At 34.0% G+C, this 20,884-nt stretch overlaps 1 protein-coding gene across 2 annotated transcripts; it reads right to left on the bottom strand.

Moving 5' to 3' along the window:
* Window positions 1-1,200: 1,200 nt before the first annotated feature.
* On the bottom strand, window positions 1,201-7,132 carry LOC130935580 (U4/U6 small nuclear ribonucleoprotein Prp31 homolog). 2 transcript variants are annotated; one of them, XM_057865382.1, is made up of 8 exons: window positions 6,958-7,132; window positions 6,776-6,841; window positions 6,535-6,691; window positions 5,351-6,243; window positions 5,175-5,245; window positions 4,272-4,374; window positions 4,050-4,125; window positions 1,201-1,723 (listed from the first exon to the last, which is right to left on the bottom strand). In XM_057865382.1, the coding sequence occupies exons 2-8, from the start codon at window positions 6,805-6,807 to the stop codon at window positions 1,616-1,618; spliced, it is 1,440 nt and encodes a 479-aa protein (XP_057721365.1). In that variant the 5' UTR covers window positions 6,808-6,841; window positions 6,958-7,132; the 3' UTR covers window positions 1,201-1,615. The 2 variants fall into 2 exon arrangements, with proteins under 2 accessions (XP_057721365.1, XP_057721364.1); XM_057865381.1 differs by having other exon boundaries at window positions 1,203-1,723; window positions 6,535-6,672.
* Between the last annotated feature and the right edge of the window lie 13,752 nt (window positions 7,133-20,884).

Genomic DNA, 20,884 nt, shown 5'->3' with positions numbered 1-20,884 from the left:
CTGCCAAAACCACGTTTACAAGAAGCAACTATTTGTAGCTTCTGCATTTTCTTAACTTGCTTTTAGTCATAGATACTAACAATTTATTTACCTTTTACCAACTTTATCCTTTATATATGTTATTGTATTCATAAAATTCTTGTTATTTCTATTTATATGAGTTCTATTTTCTATTATTTATTAATTTTATTTTTTTAACTATTTGTTTGACATTATATACTTTTATATTTGTGATTTTTGTGTATTATGTTTGTTGTTATCTTTTTATAATATAATTTATTAATTCTATTAGGTAAAGTAAATTAAACAAAAAATTAACTGTAAATAATAATAATAGTAAAAAATTATAAGTTTATAACATACTAAAAAATGAGTACCAAAAATACTAAAAATATATTATATAAAAAGATCATCAAAAACTTTTAGATTTGTTTCAATCAGTATAAAGTAAATATTTAATTTTTTTTATTTTCAGTATTCTCTTTTATAATTGTAATTTTCATATACTATTTTTTAGTGTAATTTTTTATAATATAGATTATGATTCTATTAAAAAAGATAAATTAAATAAAAAATTAATCATAGATAATAATAAAATCATAAACGTTGGATTCCAAATTAATATTAAGAATAAGATTATTGAGAATAATAGAACAAGAGTATGATGTAAAAAATACTAAAGTAACATTTAATACTTAGAAAATGTAACATATTTGATTAAATATTCTTTTATATATATATATAATTTTTATTTTTATTTTTATTTAAAAATATATTTTATCTATTTTTATATGTTATTTTTATTTTAGTAAGTAAATATTAATTTTATTATAAAATTAACTAATAAAATGTATTTAAATATCTAAATCAAAATAATAGGATAATATAAAAAAAATTTTAAGTTGATGTCCATTTTAGTAATTTTTTATCTAAAAGACTAAAAGTGATTTTAAATGGTACAAGCCAAACAGCATTTATTTTACTATAATCCATTTTGATACAAAAATTACCAAACATAAATAACTTTAACACAAACTTACTTTTAATCAAAATCAAGTTTGTAAAATCAATTTTATGCAAACTCCCATTTACAAACTGTAATCCAAACACACACTGAAAACTCAACGTTAAATTTTAATGAAGTCAACAAAATTTTAATGTTTTAATATTTTTGTAAATCAAACCCATTTTTATGGATACAATATTAATTTTGTTTTTTCATAAATAATTTTATCAGCATTCTAAACCTTTATAGTTTATAGGTAATAATGGTTTTACTCAGATAACATACAAATATCATTTTGGGGGGGAAATGTACATCAAACTAAAAAGTATTACTTTTAACTAAGACGCTTCCCATGATGTACTTCAGAGACCTAATGCTACTCTAGTGATGACCTTCCAAACCCAAAACTGAAGCAACATCCTTAGGCATGGGAGAAAAATTTGAATTCCCCATATTTAGCCAAATTCCATCTTATATTCATGGTAACTCTCCCAACTGGGCTTGGACATGAAACTAACTAGTTAACATCCATCAGGATCAATAAGTTCCTAGTTATGTGTAGCAGCAACAATTTAGAGACACAGCAAGAGTTTGTACAGGTGCAGGGTTTCAAGTCCTCTTGATCTTCGAGAAGGTTCCGGTTTCAGAGAAGTAAGTGCTTTGAGTTCCACTACCAAGGTGGTGTGCGTGAGCCTGTGGATTTGTCAGCTCAATCCCCTGCAAATAATATTGAACATGAATTTAAAACTTCAATAAATGTCAATGAAAGAAAGACTAATGAACTATATTCGAGTAAAGATTAATGAACAATATTCGAGTTATTCTGCTTAAGAAGCTGTTTAAGAGATCAAATAGTCCATCATCCATATGCTAAATAGTGGTCAGATATATATAAATATATTATGTTTAAAAAAGGTATTTCTTTCAAGCAGGAGGCCTAACAAGAGTGCAGTACTTTCAGACTCAATTTTACAGAGATTAGATGTGTTATTTATTTGCATGTGTCTAAGAATCTTTCACTTCAACCAACATCAAATAGATGCATGATAATAGAATATGGTAACAATGAAGTCAAAGCAAAATCACATAATGGCCCCATTACTCAATCTTTCAGGATATTTCTGAAAAAAAACAAAAAAAGCTAGGCAACCATAAATGAAACCCAAAGGGCAACAGTCCTGACACTTTTGCTAAAGTTCATTGACCAAACTACCACAAAATCTATTCAAAACCAATATATTAGGTATTAACAAGAAAAGAGTAACCTAAAGTGTAACAAATGTAGCAATACCAAGAGAATACTTGCTGACAGGCAAACTGAATTACTACTACTAACTAGGCCCTATTCTGCTGGATATAACTTTCCATATCCATTTCATGCAATTTACAAAGTTCCAGATAGTTATGAAAAATAAAAGGTTAAAATCAGCAGGAACAGTGATAAGTGATGCTAAGTATTCAAAAGGAAAATAAGAAGCCGATTGGTTTGTGAAATATTTTCGATTTTTATTTGCTATTTTCATTTTCTGAAAATCGTTTTCATTTTCAGATTGTTAGATTTTTGAAAATGCAATTGGTTGGCTAAAATGAATTTTATTTCCAAATAGAAAAATAATGAAATATGTTTGATTGATCTTTCAGTTAATGTATTATATTTTTATTGAGGGAAAAATAGACAAAAGTACACTCGAATTTTCACACGAAGTACAGATGTACTCCTCAATTTTTTTAATGAGTCATTTGCACACATGAATATAAAACTCCATTGTCAATTCTACCCTTCCGTGGCCTGAGTAAATTTTCCGGCGGTAGTGGAGGCCAGGTGTCACAGTATTGTATGATGTGACCAATTTGAGGTGACATTGTAGAAAATAGGAATATTCATTATGAAATTTGTTGAAATAAATATAAGAAAAAGGAATAATGAAATCATTGTTCATCCTCTTCCTTCTCTAATTTCTTCGAACCATATGAACCCTTTTCATTGGCCTTGATGGCACATTCTTAAAGGGCTTCTATGGAGGACAGCTACTCACTACAATAGGTCAAGATGCGAACAACCAGATTTTTCCAATTGCTTATGCCCGTGGTGGAGCATTTACACAATGACTTGGGCAACTACAAGGTTCATGGTTGGAACTTCATTAGTGACCAACAAAAGGTATGCAGTTAGTTGTTGTTAACATGGTTGGAACTTCAGTTGTATTAACGACTGACATATTAATTGAACAGGGTCTGATTCCGGCTATACAACAAGTTATGCCTGGAGTTCATCATCGCTTCTGTGCTATGCATATTTGGAAGGAAGAGGATGAACAGTAATTTCATTATTCCCTTTTCTTATATTTATTTCGTAGAATTGACAACAGATGTGTGCAAATGACTCATTAAAAAATTGAGAAGTACATCTGTCCACCGTGTGAAAATCCGGGTGTACTTTTGTCTATTTTTCCTTTTAAGTATAGAATTTAGTTAATCAATTTATTTTTTTTAAGTTAACAATTAATTTTATAAAATGTCTATTTTTTCTAATTGATGAATGATGACTAAATTGTCAATTAGAATTTTCTTTTTTAAGACAATATGCAGTACTTAAGTCCCTCAAATAAAAACAAAATCAAGGTTGAAAATATGCCTGATGGAAAAAAAGAAGAAGAGGGATTTGACATTTGATGAGAGAATAGAGAACGTATTACAGAGGGATTAAAACAAAAAGAAAAAAGGAACACCTATGCAGTAACGAAGGTTCAAACAGTGCACATGATCATTGAAAGAATGAAATCACCTCCTTTTGAGTTGAAAACATTTTCAACTCTTACAAGGGAAAATTCCAGAAACAAGAAAATGCCATTTTCAGTTGTCTTGCATTTTTTAAAATATTTTTAAAATATGTAACCGATCATATTTTCATTTTTATTGAAAATAGAAATGAAAATTATCAAACCAATTGGCCCCTAAATGTTTTGTTTCTATATCTTAAGGAGATTAGAAATACTCGTCTCATGCAATAAGTTGACCTCTATATTTTTCTAAAATCACTAACCTGAACTGGTGTAAAGGCCAAACTTGAGGTCAAACCAGATGTAGCACCACTGCTGCCATAATTCTTTTCCTTGAATCTAATAAATGAAAAAACAGTCCATCAGAAACATAGTTGATCAGTTAGATAAATAGAATGATGATCCAGTGTCTACTGACAAAAAAAAATCAAATAACTGAAACATAACTACATGCATAAAATTGAAGGATCTAACAGGGCTATAACCTCTTAGCAACTTTTGCAGCAAGTTTGCTAGGCCCAACTGACACACGAAGCTTGCCACTGCCAGCCTGACCAAGCATTCCATAACCCTCACCTAGACCATCCCCTATAATGCAAAAGCAACAAATCATTTTCAAAAGGTCAAAATACTTGGAGAACAAAATAAACAGACAAAACTAAATTTCCATAGACTTTTATGCTACATTCTGTACTATATGTGTATATATAGGTAACACTTATAATAGTTGTAGCTTAAAAAGTGTTGTCATTAAAAATAACAATGTGGCAGATTGTGCACCACAAAATCACCACTCTGCATTCTAGTCACCCAAAAGGCCTCTTCACCATAGTATTATGGTGGATATGGTGGCTATAAAAAATTTAACTACTCTTAAAAATTGTAGCTAAAACTAAATTACACTCTTTTACTATTTGGCAATACTTTTTAATTTGATCACGACGTTTACTTTTTTCTTTATTTTCAAATTAAAAAGTGTTGCCAAATGGTAAAAAAATACGACCTTAATAATAGCCATCATAGAATTTAAGTGTTGCCAAAAATTTCATAGCCACCACAACCACCGTAATAATAGCTATCATAGAATTCGCTACATATATATGGTAATTATGCTTAATTGGTTAGGTTGTGTTAGTAGTTAACTAATTATGGCTCTTGTCACATTTCCTGGGCTATTTGGCTAGAGCAGTATTCATTTCAAACTTCTACTATACTTGGAATTAAACCTGGATTAATTCTCTTTTTATTCTCTCTGTCCAATTACTATAGAAACTTATACAGCATAATAGACAGATAGATTTTTATCAAATAACAAATATACTGCATTGCAAAAAAATCACATCGGGATTACTGTGCTGTCTGTGTATGTGAAATTTTGTAAAAATTACCTAAAGAGCTCTCTTCAGGAACACCAAACTGCATCCTGTTGGCCAACTTTCTCATGTCTGTTACTGCATACCTGTCATGAGAATTGCAGGGTCATGAATCCAATATAAAAGGGGGAAAAAAATTAAAAACACAGCAACCTGAAAATTCAGTATAGGCACTTTAAAACTATGATAACCTTTCTTTCATCTTCCTAAGGCGGCGACCACCTCTCTTCTTTTTAGGCTCGGAATCAGGAACAGGAAGCGGTTTGGGTTGCTTGGCAGGAGGGGGCTCCTGCCACTTCTCAATTTTTTTGTGGATCTCATCCTTGAAGAGCCTCCCAGTTTTCCCAGATGGATCCCCACGTATTGAATCTACTCGTGCTGCAAGTGTAGACTTTGCAGCCAGGAGTCGGCATGCTCGCATCCTAAGAGGAGGAGGAGTAGTCTGAAATATTTCTGTTTGCTCAATGTATCCTATGCGAAACTGAGATGTTGCAGTGGAAAACCCAGCAAGATTCTTTTTCTTGGCACCTAGAAGCTGAACGTTGCAGGCAGGCATCTTTGCTAGAGCTACTAGACCACCAGCTGTCCCCATGAGTTTAGCTGCAACAGCACTCCCAACTATAGTAGAAAGATTAGGTGCAATGTACCCCATTCTACTCTCGACAAAGTCAAGAACTTTTTTCTTTGCTGAATCAAGAGCAAGAGCTCGATCACATGCTTCAATTGTCTTACTGAGGACATCTTCTGGTAGAGGCTTGCCAGTTGTAGTTGACGCTGTAACTGAGACAACCATGATAATTGCGGAAGGCAACAACCCTTCTAGATCAACAAGAGTAAGATCCATTTCATTTCCTATCTTCTTAACAACACGAGCATAGTCAATTGGGTGATGAACCAGTGACTCAAGCTCTGGAAATTTCAAGCGATACTTATCACGAATAAAATTGTGGATAATCACAATTTCATTCTCAATGTCTACCGACAGGGCATTGCATTCAACAATCAATTGGTATTCAGGATCATCTTCTAGATCTACTCCTTGAATTGACACTTCTGTACCCTTTTGAAGGGCTTCTTCCACTTTCTGCCACGATAGAATAATGTTAACCCGAGTTACAAGCCTTATATACTTAATCAGGGGGAAAACTGAGATGATGGTGTAAAGTAAGGATAGGAGGCGAAAACGGAGAGAATAAAACAACAATATTGCATATACAACAATTTTTTTGGGGGGGATGATGAAGTCAATAGCTTCAGCTGCAATTAGCAAAAAGCTTAGAAGAATCAAGAATTCAATGTCAACTATATAAAGGTAGGAATGTATATCCCAATTCGGCAACTGCAGAATAATAGAAACTATTGAATACAAACTAACCTGCATAATATCAATGTATCTCTGGGTTTTCTGCAACTTGGAAACACTATCCAAGTCATCATAGTTGAGATTCTCTAGGTCAGCCAGGTCCCCATCAATATCTTCTTCCATATCTGCTGCATCGACCTCATTCTCCTCCTGAAAGAAGATACACCACCTAGTTCATCAATCCTTAAATTTTAAAATAAAAAAATAAAATAAAATTATTTCAGATAGATAAGAAATAGAATATTGTACTCACCGGAATTTCAGCCTCGTTATCAGAGAGTTCATCGAGGTCAGCAAGAAAAGAATCGGCAAGGGTAGCCTGCAACCAATCGAAAAAGAAAAAACCTAAATTTGCCATCTTAGTACTGTGTTCAAAGTAAAAAGAAAAAAAAACTAAATTGCTTTAGAAAAAGGAACAGAAAGAAGGGAACAAACCATTGTGGTTGGAAGCAGCAACGGATGAACACAGTCTTGTTTCTGTAGCTTCCTTTAATGGAGAATTTGGATTGCTAGAAATGATCTGGTTTTTAATAATAAGCCAGTCTCTCCTCTCGAAAGCTGTCGCAGTTTCCTCAGCTCTCCGATTCAAGAATTTTCTTGATGAGGGCTGCTTACGATTAGAATAATGTTCGTTTTCAATAATATATATTTATAAAATAAAAATACAATTTATTATTTTTAAAAGAAATAAATAACAAATGGGTACTAAAAGATTATAGTAATAACAAAACGGTACTTAATTTTTATTATTAATAAAATAATTCTGGAAATATTTTAAAATTGAACAAAATTACCCGATCGTGAAAGAATGACGTCACACTGAACGAAAAATGCTAATTTGACCATTAGAGGAGAGCTCCGATGATGGCAGAGAGCTCTAGTGACATTTTTTGTTGTCTTCTTCTTTTTCGGAACGCAGCAACATGTCCTGGCAATCTTCTTCTTCAGCTATCATAGTGGAAGGGAACGCAGCGGCGTGTCAAAGAAGAAGAAGAATCGAACATAAAGAAGAAGACGGTCATCAAAAACGTCATCGGGCCATCATCGAAGCTCTCTTCTGACAACTACATCAGTGTTTTTCATTTTGTCATTTTTTTTCATGGTTGGGTGGTCTTGTCAAATTTTAAAATTTTTCAAAAGCTATTTTGTCAATAACAAAAGTCAGGTACCATTTATCTTTCGAATACTAATTTGATATTACCTCTTTTAAAAAAGTAAAAATACTTCAAACAATTCTTATGATAAGACCTCTTTGCACCACTCACATAAGTTATAACGCGGTCAATCTCTTTTTAAATTAAAACATATATTTCTAATTAGGTAAACTACCAAACATACACTTGAATAATTTTATCTTTGGCAAAAATTCACTCGAAAGTTTATTATGACAAAAATATCTTTAAATAATTTTAAAATCTAACAAAAAATCTAAAAATAATATTATCCTTTAAGTGACAAATGGCTTTTTTTTTTTGATGGCTCAATGGCTTTTGTATTTAACAAGCCATTTATGTATTTGATGCAAAATTTTATTGGAATGTATAAATAACTAATTAAAAAATACACACAAAAAAACCAAATAAAAATTTAATCTCAATATTTTTTATTTTTTAAAAATATTATTAATTGTTGACAAAAAATTACAAAAAATATATACTTAGTAAAAAATCATCAAATTTTAAAGATAAAATATATCATTTTTCTAATAATACTTGCAAAAATTGTTTTAAAATTTAATCTCTAAAGTATTTTTTGAGAATACATATTCAGTGTTGTATATTTTTATCGTATTTTTAAATTATTTAAGAGTATTTTTGTCGATAAAAAAATTCGAATGCACTTTTATCAACAACAAAATTATTCAAATATATTTTTTGTGATTTATCCTAAAAAAATAAAAAATAGACAAAAAGGTTTAAGATAATTTTGTACTATATTGACATTCACTTTTTTAACGGTTTAAATCCCTACAAAAAATCTAATCTTTTAACGACAGATCTTGTATTAATTTTTTTAGGTTTTTTCGAAAGATATTTTTGGACAAAACCACAAAAAAATACTCATAAAAGATGGAGTTAGTGACAAAAATATCCATGTAATCCAGCCTTAACTGAGTGTCTTACTTGGACAATTTTCTTCCACATATTGATAACCTAATGTATATTGAGTTTGAATTGGGAGCCCGGGGGCTTAATTTAATAACCAAATATAGCAATTATTCATAATTAGATTCAATAAAGATGAAATAATATGCTAACAATTCATTCCATTTGAACATTATTTACATTAATCGTATAATTATACATCTAAATATTTTTTTAACTAGATCTAATTAAGTTGGCCCAAATTCACTAAAAATCACTTTCAGCACACCAGCGTGTATACGTGCACGTTCCAATAACGTAACACAAAACATATCCTTCTTCATCTTCGTCTTCGTCTTCTCCTTCTCCGTTTCTTCTTCCTTCTTTTAAATTTGCGCACGTCACCTGTTCTTTCGTTATCGTCATCACTAATAACACCAACATTTTCCTAACATCTCTATTGGTTCTGATTTTCTTTGGTGCCATCATTAAATAATTTCAGTTCATTTTTTAGTTTATTTCGGTTTATTTGTGAATTAATTTCGATTCATTTGTATGTTAATTGAGGTTCACCTGATAAAGCTGATAAGTATTGACCAAATTTTTTATTAAGTAATTTCGGTTCCTTTTTTAGTTTATTTGAGATTCATTTGGATTCAGAAATAAATTCGATATGTTTGTGTTAATTGAGGTTTATTTGATGTTGCTAATAAGTATTGACCAAATTTTTTAGCATAAAATTATTCATTATCACTTTATTCAATTGCATTAGATTCCACTTTATTCCATTCAATTAGTTCAGATTTGAATAAATAGTCAAAAAGACTCAATCATTAACAAAAACACATCGAATTCATTTTTGTATCCAAATTGTAATACCCGGTCTAACCGAAATTAAGTAAATAATGAGTTAAGTAGGAGCGAATATGGTTGAAAGATTTGGCAATTGGAATTTGATGATTTAAATATGATATCTGGATTCAGTGAATTTTTTTCCGAGTCAGAAGACATAGTTTTCTGCGTAAAAGCGCGTAGTGGAATTTTGACCGGCAGTACCGGCTGAGACCTGTCTGGTACTGCAGCTGAGAAAAATGATTATGAGTAAATAGAATTAAGAAATGAGGAATTATGAGATTAGGGGAGGTAGAAATATTTAAAGTGCGATTTGGAGCGCTAATCTTAAAGGTTTTGGCCCAAAATTGGGCCAACGGACAAAAATAAGTGAACCGGGCCTAAGCGGGCCCAAGACCCAACATATATAAACATTAGTTATGAGCATTTCAGCTCATTTTACCCTAAAAAAAAGGGTTGGGGCGCTGAATTAAGAAGAGAGAAGAGAAGAGAGAAAACATAACTCTCTTTGATCTTCAAACCACCATAACTTGAGCTACAGAGCTCCGATTGACGAGCCGTTTGCGGCCACGCATCGCTCTTTTTATCCTCTACAATTCTATCTAAGTTTTGTGGTGAGTATTCCATTCATCTCTGCCCAGTTTTCGAAATTTCCCACTGTTACATGTTTTTGGGTAGTTAGTGTTGAAATCTTGTGATTTTGGGTGTTTAGGGATACTCCAACATGGATTCCAAGTGGGTTCTATCCCTACTTCATATGGGCTGAGGTAAGAAGTGCTCAAACCCTTGTAATTTGTCATTTTTATGAGCCCTAGGTTGATGTATGTATGTGATATTGATTATGTTAGTGTATTTGATGATCTTGGTGCACAATTGGGAGATTGGTGTTGCTTGAGGAACTTTGGTGAGGCTTGGGGCTAAGGTTAGTGGAGACTTCTAAAGAAGAGGCTCAATTGATTTGGCTACAAGAGGTACGGTTTAAGTTTCATTTAAGTACCGTGTGGTGTGATGAAAATTCCTAGGCTAGATGCCCCTAGGATTAAGTTTGAATTGTGTAAATGGTTGGTGCTAATATGCATAGTTGGTATGTAATGTGAATTAATGATTGGGTTGAGAATTGTGTGGCCTTGTATGCTTGGTGTATTGAAAATTTGATGTATTGGATAATGAGTATTGATTTATGGTTTATGCATTTAAATTGTGAAATTGGGGCGGAGGCCGTAAATTTTGGGCCGGAGGCCGGAAAGAGGTAAGGAAGGTAAGTTGATGTGTGCATTGTATGATGACACAAGTGATTGGATGAATTTCAGATAATCAATATATGAATGATTGGGTTGGTTATTGAATAATGAGGTTTGAGGAGTTGAAGTGTAGAAATTAGTAATTTTGGGTGAAATTGTATAGATGAGGTATGTTATGTGGTCATATATGTGATCATGATTCTTGATGCCTTGATGGTATGAGGATGCATAAGAGATATGTATGTTGTGATATATACTTGAGAAATGATTAAGGTTGATTTGTAGGTGAAACCATATGACAGTGAGTATAATATTGATTATGTGTAATGATGATTGATTGAAAATAGTATTGTTGAAAATTGGGATGAAGAAAGATGTATGACATGTTAATGTGTTTGTAATTTAGTCATTTGTTTGAAATGGGTAAAAATGGTTATATGGCGGTTTTGTGAATCGTGGCAAAGCGTTAATGTATGAGTTGAGGAGGCTTGATGTTGATTTTGGTATATTTTGATTGATTTCAAAAAGGGTTGAAACTAGCATGTTTTGGTTGATTTTAAAAATGGTTGAAAATGGCTTGTTTTGAAAAGGGCACCTTGTGGTTTTGTATGAAAACATGGTTTTTGGGCATACTTTGATGGGATATAACTTAGACTCTGGATCTCCGTTTTGTACCAAACTTGTTTAGAAGTGAAATTGGATCCGGGATGTCCATGCCGTTCGAAGAACGGGCGAAAAACGATTTAAAATGAGAAAGTTATGTCCGTCGGAAGATTAGGGGTTGAATCTGTGAATTCTGCAGCTTTTGACTTAGAAAATTTTTAGCAGAATGACCCTCCACGCGTAGGCGCACTTGGCGCGTACGCATCGTTCTTCAAGAAGGCACCATCCACGCGTGCGCGTCGATGCGCTGCACCCAATGCCCAGCCATTTTCCCGAGAGTTGTGCCAGAGTTCTGCCAGTTTTGTGCCTGGGGAGCAAATGCACCGACGCGTACGCGTGGCTGACGCGTACGCGTCGTCTGGCTGTGTTTCAATCCGTGCGTCCGCGTGTATGACGCATACGCGTCGATGAGCTTTGTGGGCATCCACACGTGCGCGTGAAGTACGCGTACGCGTGGCCCTGTTTTCATGCCAAAGTTGATTTTTGAGTTTCAAAAGCCAAATCTCATACTTCTAAGCCTCCGATCTCACCCCTTATGTATTAAATCATTATGATATGCCTAGTAATGAGAAAGGAGCTAGGGGATGTGGTAACTTGCGAGTGAAGTAAGGGGAAAAGTTATGATCAATGGTGATCAACGATGATTATATGAGATATGGAGGATGACGGTAGAAGTACCGTGTATGCCATGAGCCGAAGGGCTATATCTATTGATAAATGGCTGGTTCTTGATTGGACCATGAGCCGGATGGTTGAGTTATTGCCGGGTCACGGCAAAGCCATTATTGATTATGGCTGAATATAAATGCATATATGATTAATGAATGAATGTGTTAAATGGATAATAATGGAAAATGTTGAAATATGATGTGTAACCCCGGGTAGTAGGCAGTGGCGTTGTCCACTTGCTCTGGGTATGAGACGGAAAAGGATGTTTATGATAAATGAGTTGATTATGGAGTTCTGAATGAATGTAACTCTGATACCTGGGTAGTAGTAAGGGTTGGGGTTCGTCTCACTTGCTCCAGGTTGATGTTTGAGATTTGATAACAATGAGGATTGATAATATGAATTGAGATTGAATGAATATATGTTTGAGATACCTGGGCAGTAGCAAGGGTTGTGGTTCGTCCCGCTTATTCCGGGTTAATGCTTAAGATACCTGGGCAGTAGCAAGGGTTGTGGTTCGTCCCACTTGCTCCAGGTCAGAGATTGTGACGCCTGGGTAGTAGCGGCAGTAGTGGTGAATCCACTCGCTCCAGGTTGAGCTTTTAAACACCCGCCTGGGTAGTAGCCGCAGTAGTGGTTGTTCCACTGGCTCTGGGTTGAGCGGGTAATAGCAAGGGGGTTGTAGCTCAAACCTACTTGCTCCGTAAGGGGTGTTTCTGTCCAATGGTTAGCTACCAGGACATGTCGGGTTGGCTATATAACCGACAGATGATATCATCAGCCGTAGGGCAGGCATACATCATTTGTATATGTTTGAATTGTTTGAGTTTGCCTATTTGTTTTGGATTTCTACATCATATATGCTATGTTACCTGATTATGTGCTACTTGTTCTACTTGTACCTTATTTGTGTATTACTTGTCTGTATTGCTTGTGTTTGTACAACTGAGAGATCCCTCATGTTGGTGTCGGTGGATGTTTAGGGCTGTTCTTGATGAGATGAATTGATGATGCGATTGCATGATGATGATGATTTTTGAATGAGATAAATTTGAGCCCCCTGGGTAGACGCAGTGATGTGATTTCACTAGCTCCAGGCGAGGGTATGATGTATTGATATAGAGTTACTGAGGCCGAAAAACTGGTGATGGCTTTGCTTATGATTCTGAGTCTGATTCGTGGAAGAATCAGCGAGTTGGGAAACGTGTGTAACGTGAACTAGATTTAGTATCCCCTTACGACAGATGCCTATTTATGGATTAGAGAGAATCTAGGCTTGATACTTGGTGAAAAGGAGTTTAGGATGCTTAGTGAGTTTTTATTGCAGTGCATTGTATTTATTTGGCACTTTTACCGTACTGGGAACCCATGGGCCCGGGGTTCTCATTCCGTATATATCTCTTGTTTTTCAGATACAGGTTCAGGTGCTCAGAAGTGAGCTGCGGTTCGTCTGAGAGACGGCGAAGATATTTATTTTCTCTACTCTGTGTTTTGCTTAGAATCTCTCCACCTTTGTTTTGAAAAGATTATATTATGTATTGAACTCTTTTGGAACTTGCCTATAGAGGCTCTTATGTTTCCTTTGGGAGAGATTAGGATATACTGTTGTCAACTACTTTCATACTGTACCCTAGCCGGCCTAAACTTTGCGGGTCGCGACTAGTGGCTATTACTTATGTTATATATATCTATCCGTTATCTATCTCTTAATCTCCTTTATGCCTTATCCGTATATCGCTTTCGGCTTTACAGTTTAACTTTTCGTTGTCGATACATGAGTGATACGTCTTCGCGATTTTATTTCTACTCTTTTCAGGCTTCTCGATTAATACTCCTTTCAAAATTACCTATATTTATATATTAAAAATCCACCTGAGAGTCGTACCACCGTAATATCATTGACTTATAACTCGAGCATAAAGATTTGAATATTGGGGTGTTACACAAATGAACCTCTATTAAAGTAAGAGATAAACCAAAATTATTTAAGGAATAAAAAATTTGGTCAATACTCAACAGAGAAAATCAAAACTAATAAAGATATTTGCAAAATGTGGTGTTATTGATGATAACGATAATGAGAAAGAAGAAGAATCAAAATTAAGAAGAAGAACCTGCGTGCACGAATTTAGAAAGAGGAGGAGGAGGAGGACCTGCATGCGCGAGGGGAAGAAGAAGGAGGAGGAGAAGAAGAAGGAGGAGGAGGAGAAAACAGAGAAGGAGAAAAAGAAGGAGGCACGTGATTTAAAAAGTTATTATAACAACTTAGATAGACTTGATTAAGTATTTTACTTGCATGTAAAATTTTATTGTTATATTAATGTTCACTAGCACATAATTTCTCAATTTGCATCCAACCTATACCTAGATCCTACACTTAAACTGCTACTCACCTGTATAACACCATTATAAACACACAAAAGAAGTGTAAGTTGCTGCAACAACTCTAATGACAGAACTACAAGCCAAAATCCCATAATTTTGATTTCACCTTCAATCTTCTTAATCTTCATAACTATGTATAGATTTTTTTTATATTGTATCCTACAATATTCTTCAAATCCTTATTAGAAGCACCACATTTCTGTTCATTGAGTTTTCTGATCAAATTTCTTCCTAAATCTTATCACCCACCATCAATTTCATCAACCCATATAAAGTAATTATAACTTTAATTCTATAGAAAAAAAAAAGAATTAGAGTTGGAGTTAGAAAAGAACCCTAACTATGAAACTTGTAGCTCAAGTTCCATACGTTCTAGAACGGGAAGCAAATGAACATCTTCTTAAGTTGGTAACTGTCAAAGACTCTAACAACATAGCATTTCCACCACAATAATATCTTCCATCCAAAATTTTTGCCTTATCTACGTAAGACACTTAGTTAAAATTGGATCACGTTTGGTTATTTTTGTACACAAAATTGATTTTGTGTGAATATGTGAGTTGTTTTCTTCATTCATAGGTACTCTTGTCAACGATTCCATTTTTTTATGGGTACTTTGTCTATTTTTGTACATAGACGATTTAAATCTCAATAAAAAAAATTATCCCATCATACCACAAGTTTAATAGCATGATTTAATTGACCATTGACATTTATTACATTTGTCTTATACTACTTATCCATAATAATAGCTATCTAACTTCTATTCTTTACCCACCTTTTCTGTATACCAAAAATTAAGGATGTGTTTGGTTAGCATTTGAATAACAAAAAACACGTTCAATTTGATTAAATGTCTTGGCTTTTATTTGGCTATTTTTTTTTCTTAAATGCAAACAGAATTCTATGTTCTAACTCTCGTTTGCTAAAAGCTAACAAATGGTTGCGTTCAATTGTTGTGGTTGAAGAAGTAATTAAAAGAATTTATTTCTTTTCTATTTATGCATAATTTTTTTATAAAATTTTTAGTGCTTTTTTTTTAGTTTGTATAATTTTCGGTACAAATTCTTGAATTAGTATGTATTTTGTTTACTATTATTATTTTTTTATAATATAAATTATACATTTTATTAGGAAGACTAAATTAAATAAAAAATATAAAAAAAATATAACTAAAAGAGTATTAAATTTTAACACATAAATTTAAGTTTTTTTTAATTATAACCAAAAGAGTGTTGAAAAAATGTGATTTTGAGTAATATAAATTCATGTTTTTTCTAATAATTTTTACCTAAACGTAATTTTGAATAATATAATCCAAATAACATTCATTTTACTATAATTTATTTTGATATAAATATGTCATATATAAATCACGTTAATACTAATTCACTTTTAATTCAAATCAAGTTATAAAATTCAATTTGATACAACTTTCACCTCGATCTTCTCACTTTGTTTCGTGCAGACAAATGCTAATCTTTCTTTCTTATTGTATGATATCCAATACCTTTATAGATTTTCCTATTTTTTCATATTCCAAACTGGAACTTTTTGTTGCTGATATATTTTTTTTGAAACAAATGAAGCTCGACATATGAGAGTGGAGCATAAAACAGAAAGATACAAAAGCAAATCTAAACACAAGATTAACAATTCTATGTCATCTCCAGCATTTCCATCAACAACCAGTAGGATCAATACCAGTCTACTCCTTGTAGTTCAAAAACGTCCTGTTCTGTATGACATCAACAGTTACTTCTTTATTGTTGAAAATCCTGTTATTGTGTTCCAACCAAACGTTCCAAATAACCGCAAAGAACCCAGTCAACCATCTCTTCTGCTCCTCTTTTATATTAGGTGTTCCATTCCAACTCTTAAACAAGCCTTTAATGCTTCCTGGGACAACCCAATCTCTATAAAAACATCTCAACCAGACGCACCACACCTGCCACGTAAACTCACAGAACACAAACAAATGATGAACACATTCGATCTCCTTTTTACACAAGACACAAATACTATCACGCTGGCGAGTTATGCCTAATCTACTCAACCTTTCTTTAGTATTCACTCTACCGACTAAAACAAACCAACCAAACAATTCAATTCTAGGCGGAACCAACCCTTTCCAAATCGAACTTGTAAAGCTATAACTCATAATCTCCTCCGAAAGAGTCTCCGATTGCAATACTTGCAGAAAAGAGTTAGTAGAAAATTTTCAAACAAGATTATATTCTCTGTCAGCTGATATATTTATATTTATCTTTTCTTAAGTAATTAACTTATTTATCTTCGTCTATTTACAAAAACGTGAAAACCTTTGTTTATTTTGCACTTCACTCAAACATTGATACATCAATTTTTGGTCATTTAATTCTATTCTCGAGTAATATAGCTTGTTATTTCCAAATAATGACCTAGCTTTAGCGCGTGTTTGGTCTATTCCACGAGAATTTGACAAAAATTTATGTTAACATTCAAGGGTCTAACACAATCCTCTCTGTCTTTGTCCGAACTTGGAATTATATATGAGATAACTTTCATCTCATGAATTAGGGTGGGTTTGGTTTTGCATTGGGGAAAAGAGAAGCGCATTTGAGTCTGTTGAAAGCTTTATTTTTATGTTTGGCAACTTTTGCGTTCACTTTTTTAAGTTGAACTGAAATTTATTTTCTATGTACTAATTGTGTCTTTAATTATTCATAAATTTATTTTTTTATAATATTTTTTTCAATACTCTCTTATACATATTATTATTTTTTATAAAACTTCTATTAATTTTTGTTTTTTTTTGTGACTTATTATTTTTTGTTTATATGAATTTTTTCACTGTTATTATTATTTCTTTTTTGTGTGAAATTTTTTTGTTTTGTATTACGATTCTGTTAATCTTATTAGAATACTAAAAAGTACTGAGAATATTAAAAAAAATTAAAATTTATTTAAATATCTAAAATAAAATTATGAAATAACATAAAATAATTATTTAAATTCATGTCCTTTTCTGTAATTTTTTATCTAAAAATAATTTTAAATAATGTAATCAAAACGATATTTAATTTTCTATAATTCATTTTGAATAAAAATTACCAAACATAAACCACATTAAAACCAATTCACTTTTGATCAAAATGAATTTTACAAAATTAATTTTATACAAACCTCTATTTACGAACATTAATCCAAATACACTTAGCTTTCACAATAATTAGCTTTCAATTTCACCGGGAGTTTAGTGCAAAAAACATTTTATATATATATATATATATATAGGTCGAGGACCTAAAAAAAAGAAAACTAACTATAACCCTGAACAATCATGTGCCAACATATGGAGGATGTCAGGAGGAGCAGCATCAAAGAGGTGGACCCCAAAAGGTAATTTATGTCCTTTTTTAGCAAGATGATCCGCTACAAATTTGCTTCGCGAAGAGTATAGGACCATTGAATATTAGGAATACGATCCGCCAAGATGCAGATATCAGCAACCAGAGAAGCACAGGGATGGGAATCAGGACATCCTTTTTTGATGAAGTTTAAAGCCGCGATAGAATCTGACTCCATAGTGATGTTCGTGATATTATTAGCAGTCGCAACTTATAAGCCATGAATAATTCCCCAGAGCTCTGCTTGCATTATAGAGCAGCTCCCCAAATTGCAAGTGAACCCTTTCAAAAGTGACCAAGATGGTTTCTAATAGCACCACCACAAGCAGCACCATTTGAGTGAGAAACAAATTAAACAAACCATCCACATTGAGCTTAAGACAGCCCTCTATAGGAGGGAACCAGCGAACCAATCTACTTTCTGTCGGAGCATTAGATTGAGAATGTTGAAACTTATTGATAAGTTTATTGAACTCACTATGACGTACCCTCACTTGAGCCAGCCGCACAGAAGCTGGGGTATTATCATTATCAAAAATAAACTTATTACGAAAATACCATAGGGAGGAGATAGTAACTCCAAAGAGACAAGGCCAATCTCCTTTCCAGGTAAGATTTAGCATCAACCAGTCATAAAGATTCAGATTGAAGAAACTCATAAGACCAACGTTACGTAAAAGCGAAACCCAGATTCTCCTAGCAAACTGACAATCTCGGAGGACATGAATGATGGATTCGTCACAAGTGTTGCAACGCGAACAGGTTGCAGTGTTGGAAAGGTGACGTCGGGTTCTTTCCAAATTTGTCAAAATAGCACCATGAGAGGTCAGCCACATAAAAGACCGCATCCTTTCGGGTCCTTTCCAAGACCAGACCAAGCTAAACAACCTATCATTCTGACTAGAAGAGTCTCCATTGAGCTTTTGGTATGTCTTCTTCAGGTTGAAGGCTCCATCTGAGGAAAGGTTCCAAGAAATATGATCACTTTGTTTCCAAGGTGAGGGGGGTGCAATAGCCACTATCTTTTTAATAACATCCTCGGCCAACCAAGTCTCTAGCTTCCCCACGTCCCAGTTCCCTGTGACCAAAAGAAAGTCCGTAAGAAAACTAGACTCATCAATATTACAACTAACCTGATTTGCATGTTGCAGCAACGGCCCTAACTCAGGGACCCAGTTATGGTTCCAAAAATTAATTTTAGATCCATCTCCAATTCTCCAGATATGGTTCTGTTGAACTTCAGGCCAAACTTTGCAAATGACTTTCCAAAAATTTGATTCTTGTCACTTCCTTTCCACTCTTGGAATAATATCATTTCCTCCATTGTATTTTGAGCGAATGATGAGCGGATAATTTATACGCTTTTTGACATTGTTTTTAGGTAGTTTTTAGTAAGTTTAAGCTACTTTTAGGGATGTTTTCATTAGTTTTTATGTTAAATTCACATTTCTGGACTTTACTATGAGTTTGTGTGTTTTTCTGTGATTTCAGGTAATTTCTGGCTGAAATTGAGGGACTTGAGCAAAACTCTGAAAAAGGCTGACAAAAGGACTGCTGATGCTGTTGGAATCTGACCTCCCTGCACTCGAAATGGATTTTCTGAAGCTATAGAACTCCAAATGGCACGCTCTCAACGGCGTTGAAAATTAGACATCCAGAGCTTTCCCGCAATATATAATAGTCCATACTTTATTCGTAAATTGACGACGTAACTTGGCGTTGAACGCCAAGTACATGCTGCTGTCTGGAGTTAAACGCCAGAAAAACGTCATGATCCGGAGTTGAACGCCCAAAACACATCATAACTTGGAGTTCAACTCCAAGAGAAGCCTCAGCTCGTGGATAGATCAAGCTCAGCCCAAACATACACCAAGTGGGCCCCGGAAGTGGATTTATGCATCAATTACTTACTCATGTAAACCCTAGTAGCTAGTCTAGTATATATAGAACCTCTTACTATTGTATTAGACATCTTTGGTCTCAGTTTTGTTTTATCCTTCATCTTAGGAGACTATTGATCACGTTTTGGGGGCTGGCCATTCGGCCATGCCCGAACCTTTCACTTATGTATTTTCAACGGTGGAGTTTCTGCACACCATAGATTAAGGATGTGGAGCTCTGCTGTACCTCAAGTTTCAATACAATTATTATTACTTTCCATTCAATTCTCTCTTATTCTTATTCCAAGATATACGTTGCACAACACTTTGATGAATGAGATGATCCGTGACACTCATCATCATTCTCACCTATGAACGCGCGTGATTGACAACCACTTCCGTTCTACCTTAGGCCGGGCGCATATCTCTTAGATTCCCCAACAGAATCTTCGTGGTATAAGCTAGATAGATGGCGGCATTCATGGGGATCCGGAAAGTCTAACCTTGTCTGTGGTATTCCGAGTAGGATCCTGGGAATCCGGAAAGTCTAACCTTGTTTGTGGTATTCCGAGTAGGATTCCGGTATTGAATGACTGTGACGAGCTTCAAACTCCTGAAGGCTGGGAGTGATGACAAACGCAAAAGAATCAATGGATTCTATTCCAACCTGATTGAGAACCGACAGATGATTAGCCGTGCTGTGACAGAGCATTTGGACCATTTTCACTGAGAGGATGGGATGTAGCTATCAACCAAGGGTGATGCCTCCAGACGATTAGCCGTGCAGTGACAGCGCATAGGACCATTTTCCCGAGAGGATTGAAAGTAGCCATTGATGATGGTGATGCCCTACATACAGCTTGCCATGGAAAGGAATAAGAAGGATTGAAGGAAGAGTGAGTAGTGAAGTAGAGTTTCAAGAGGAGCACAACATCTCCATACACCTATCTGAAATTCCCTCTATTGATTTACATAAGTATTTCTATCCCTTTTTATTTTCTATTTATTATTAATTTTCGAAACCCATAACCATTTAATCTGCCTAACTGAGATTTACAAGGTGACCATAGCTTGCTTCATACCAACAATCTCCGTGGGATCGACCCTTACTCACGTAAGGTATTACTTGGACGACCCAGTGCACTTGCTGGTTAGTTGAACGGAGTTGTGTCCACACATAGCAGAGAGCCACAAGAATA

Source organism: Arachis stenosperma, chromosome 6 (genome assembly GCF_014773155.1).
Source record: "Arachis stenosperma cultivar V10309 chromosome 6, arast.V10309.gnm1.PFL2, whole genome shotgun sequence".
Classification (NCBI taxonomy): domain Eukaryota; kingdom Viridiplantae; phylum Streptophyta; class Magnoliopsida; order Fabales; family Fabaceae; genus Arachis; species Arachis stenosperma.
The sequence above is the reverse complement of the archived record's forward strand: the minus strand, read 5'-3'. Positions and strand labels throughout refer to the sequence as shown.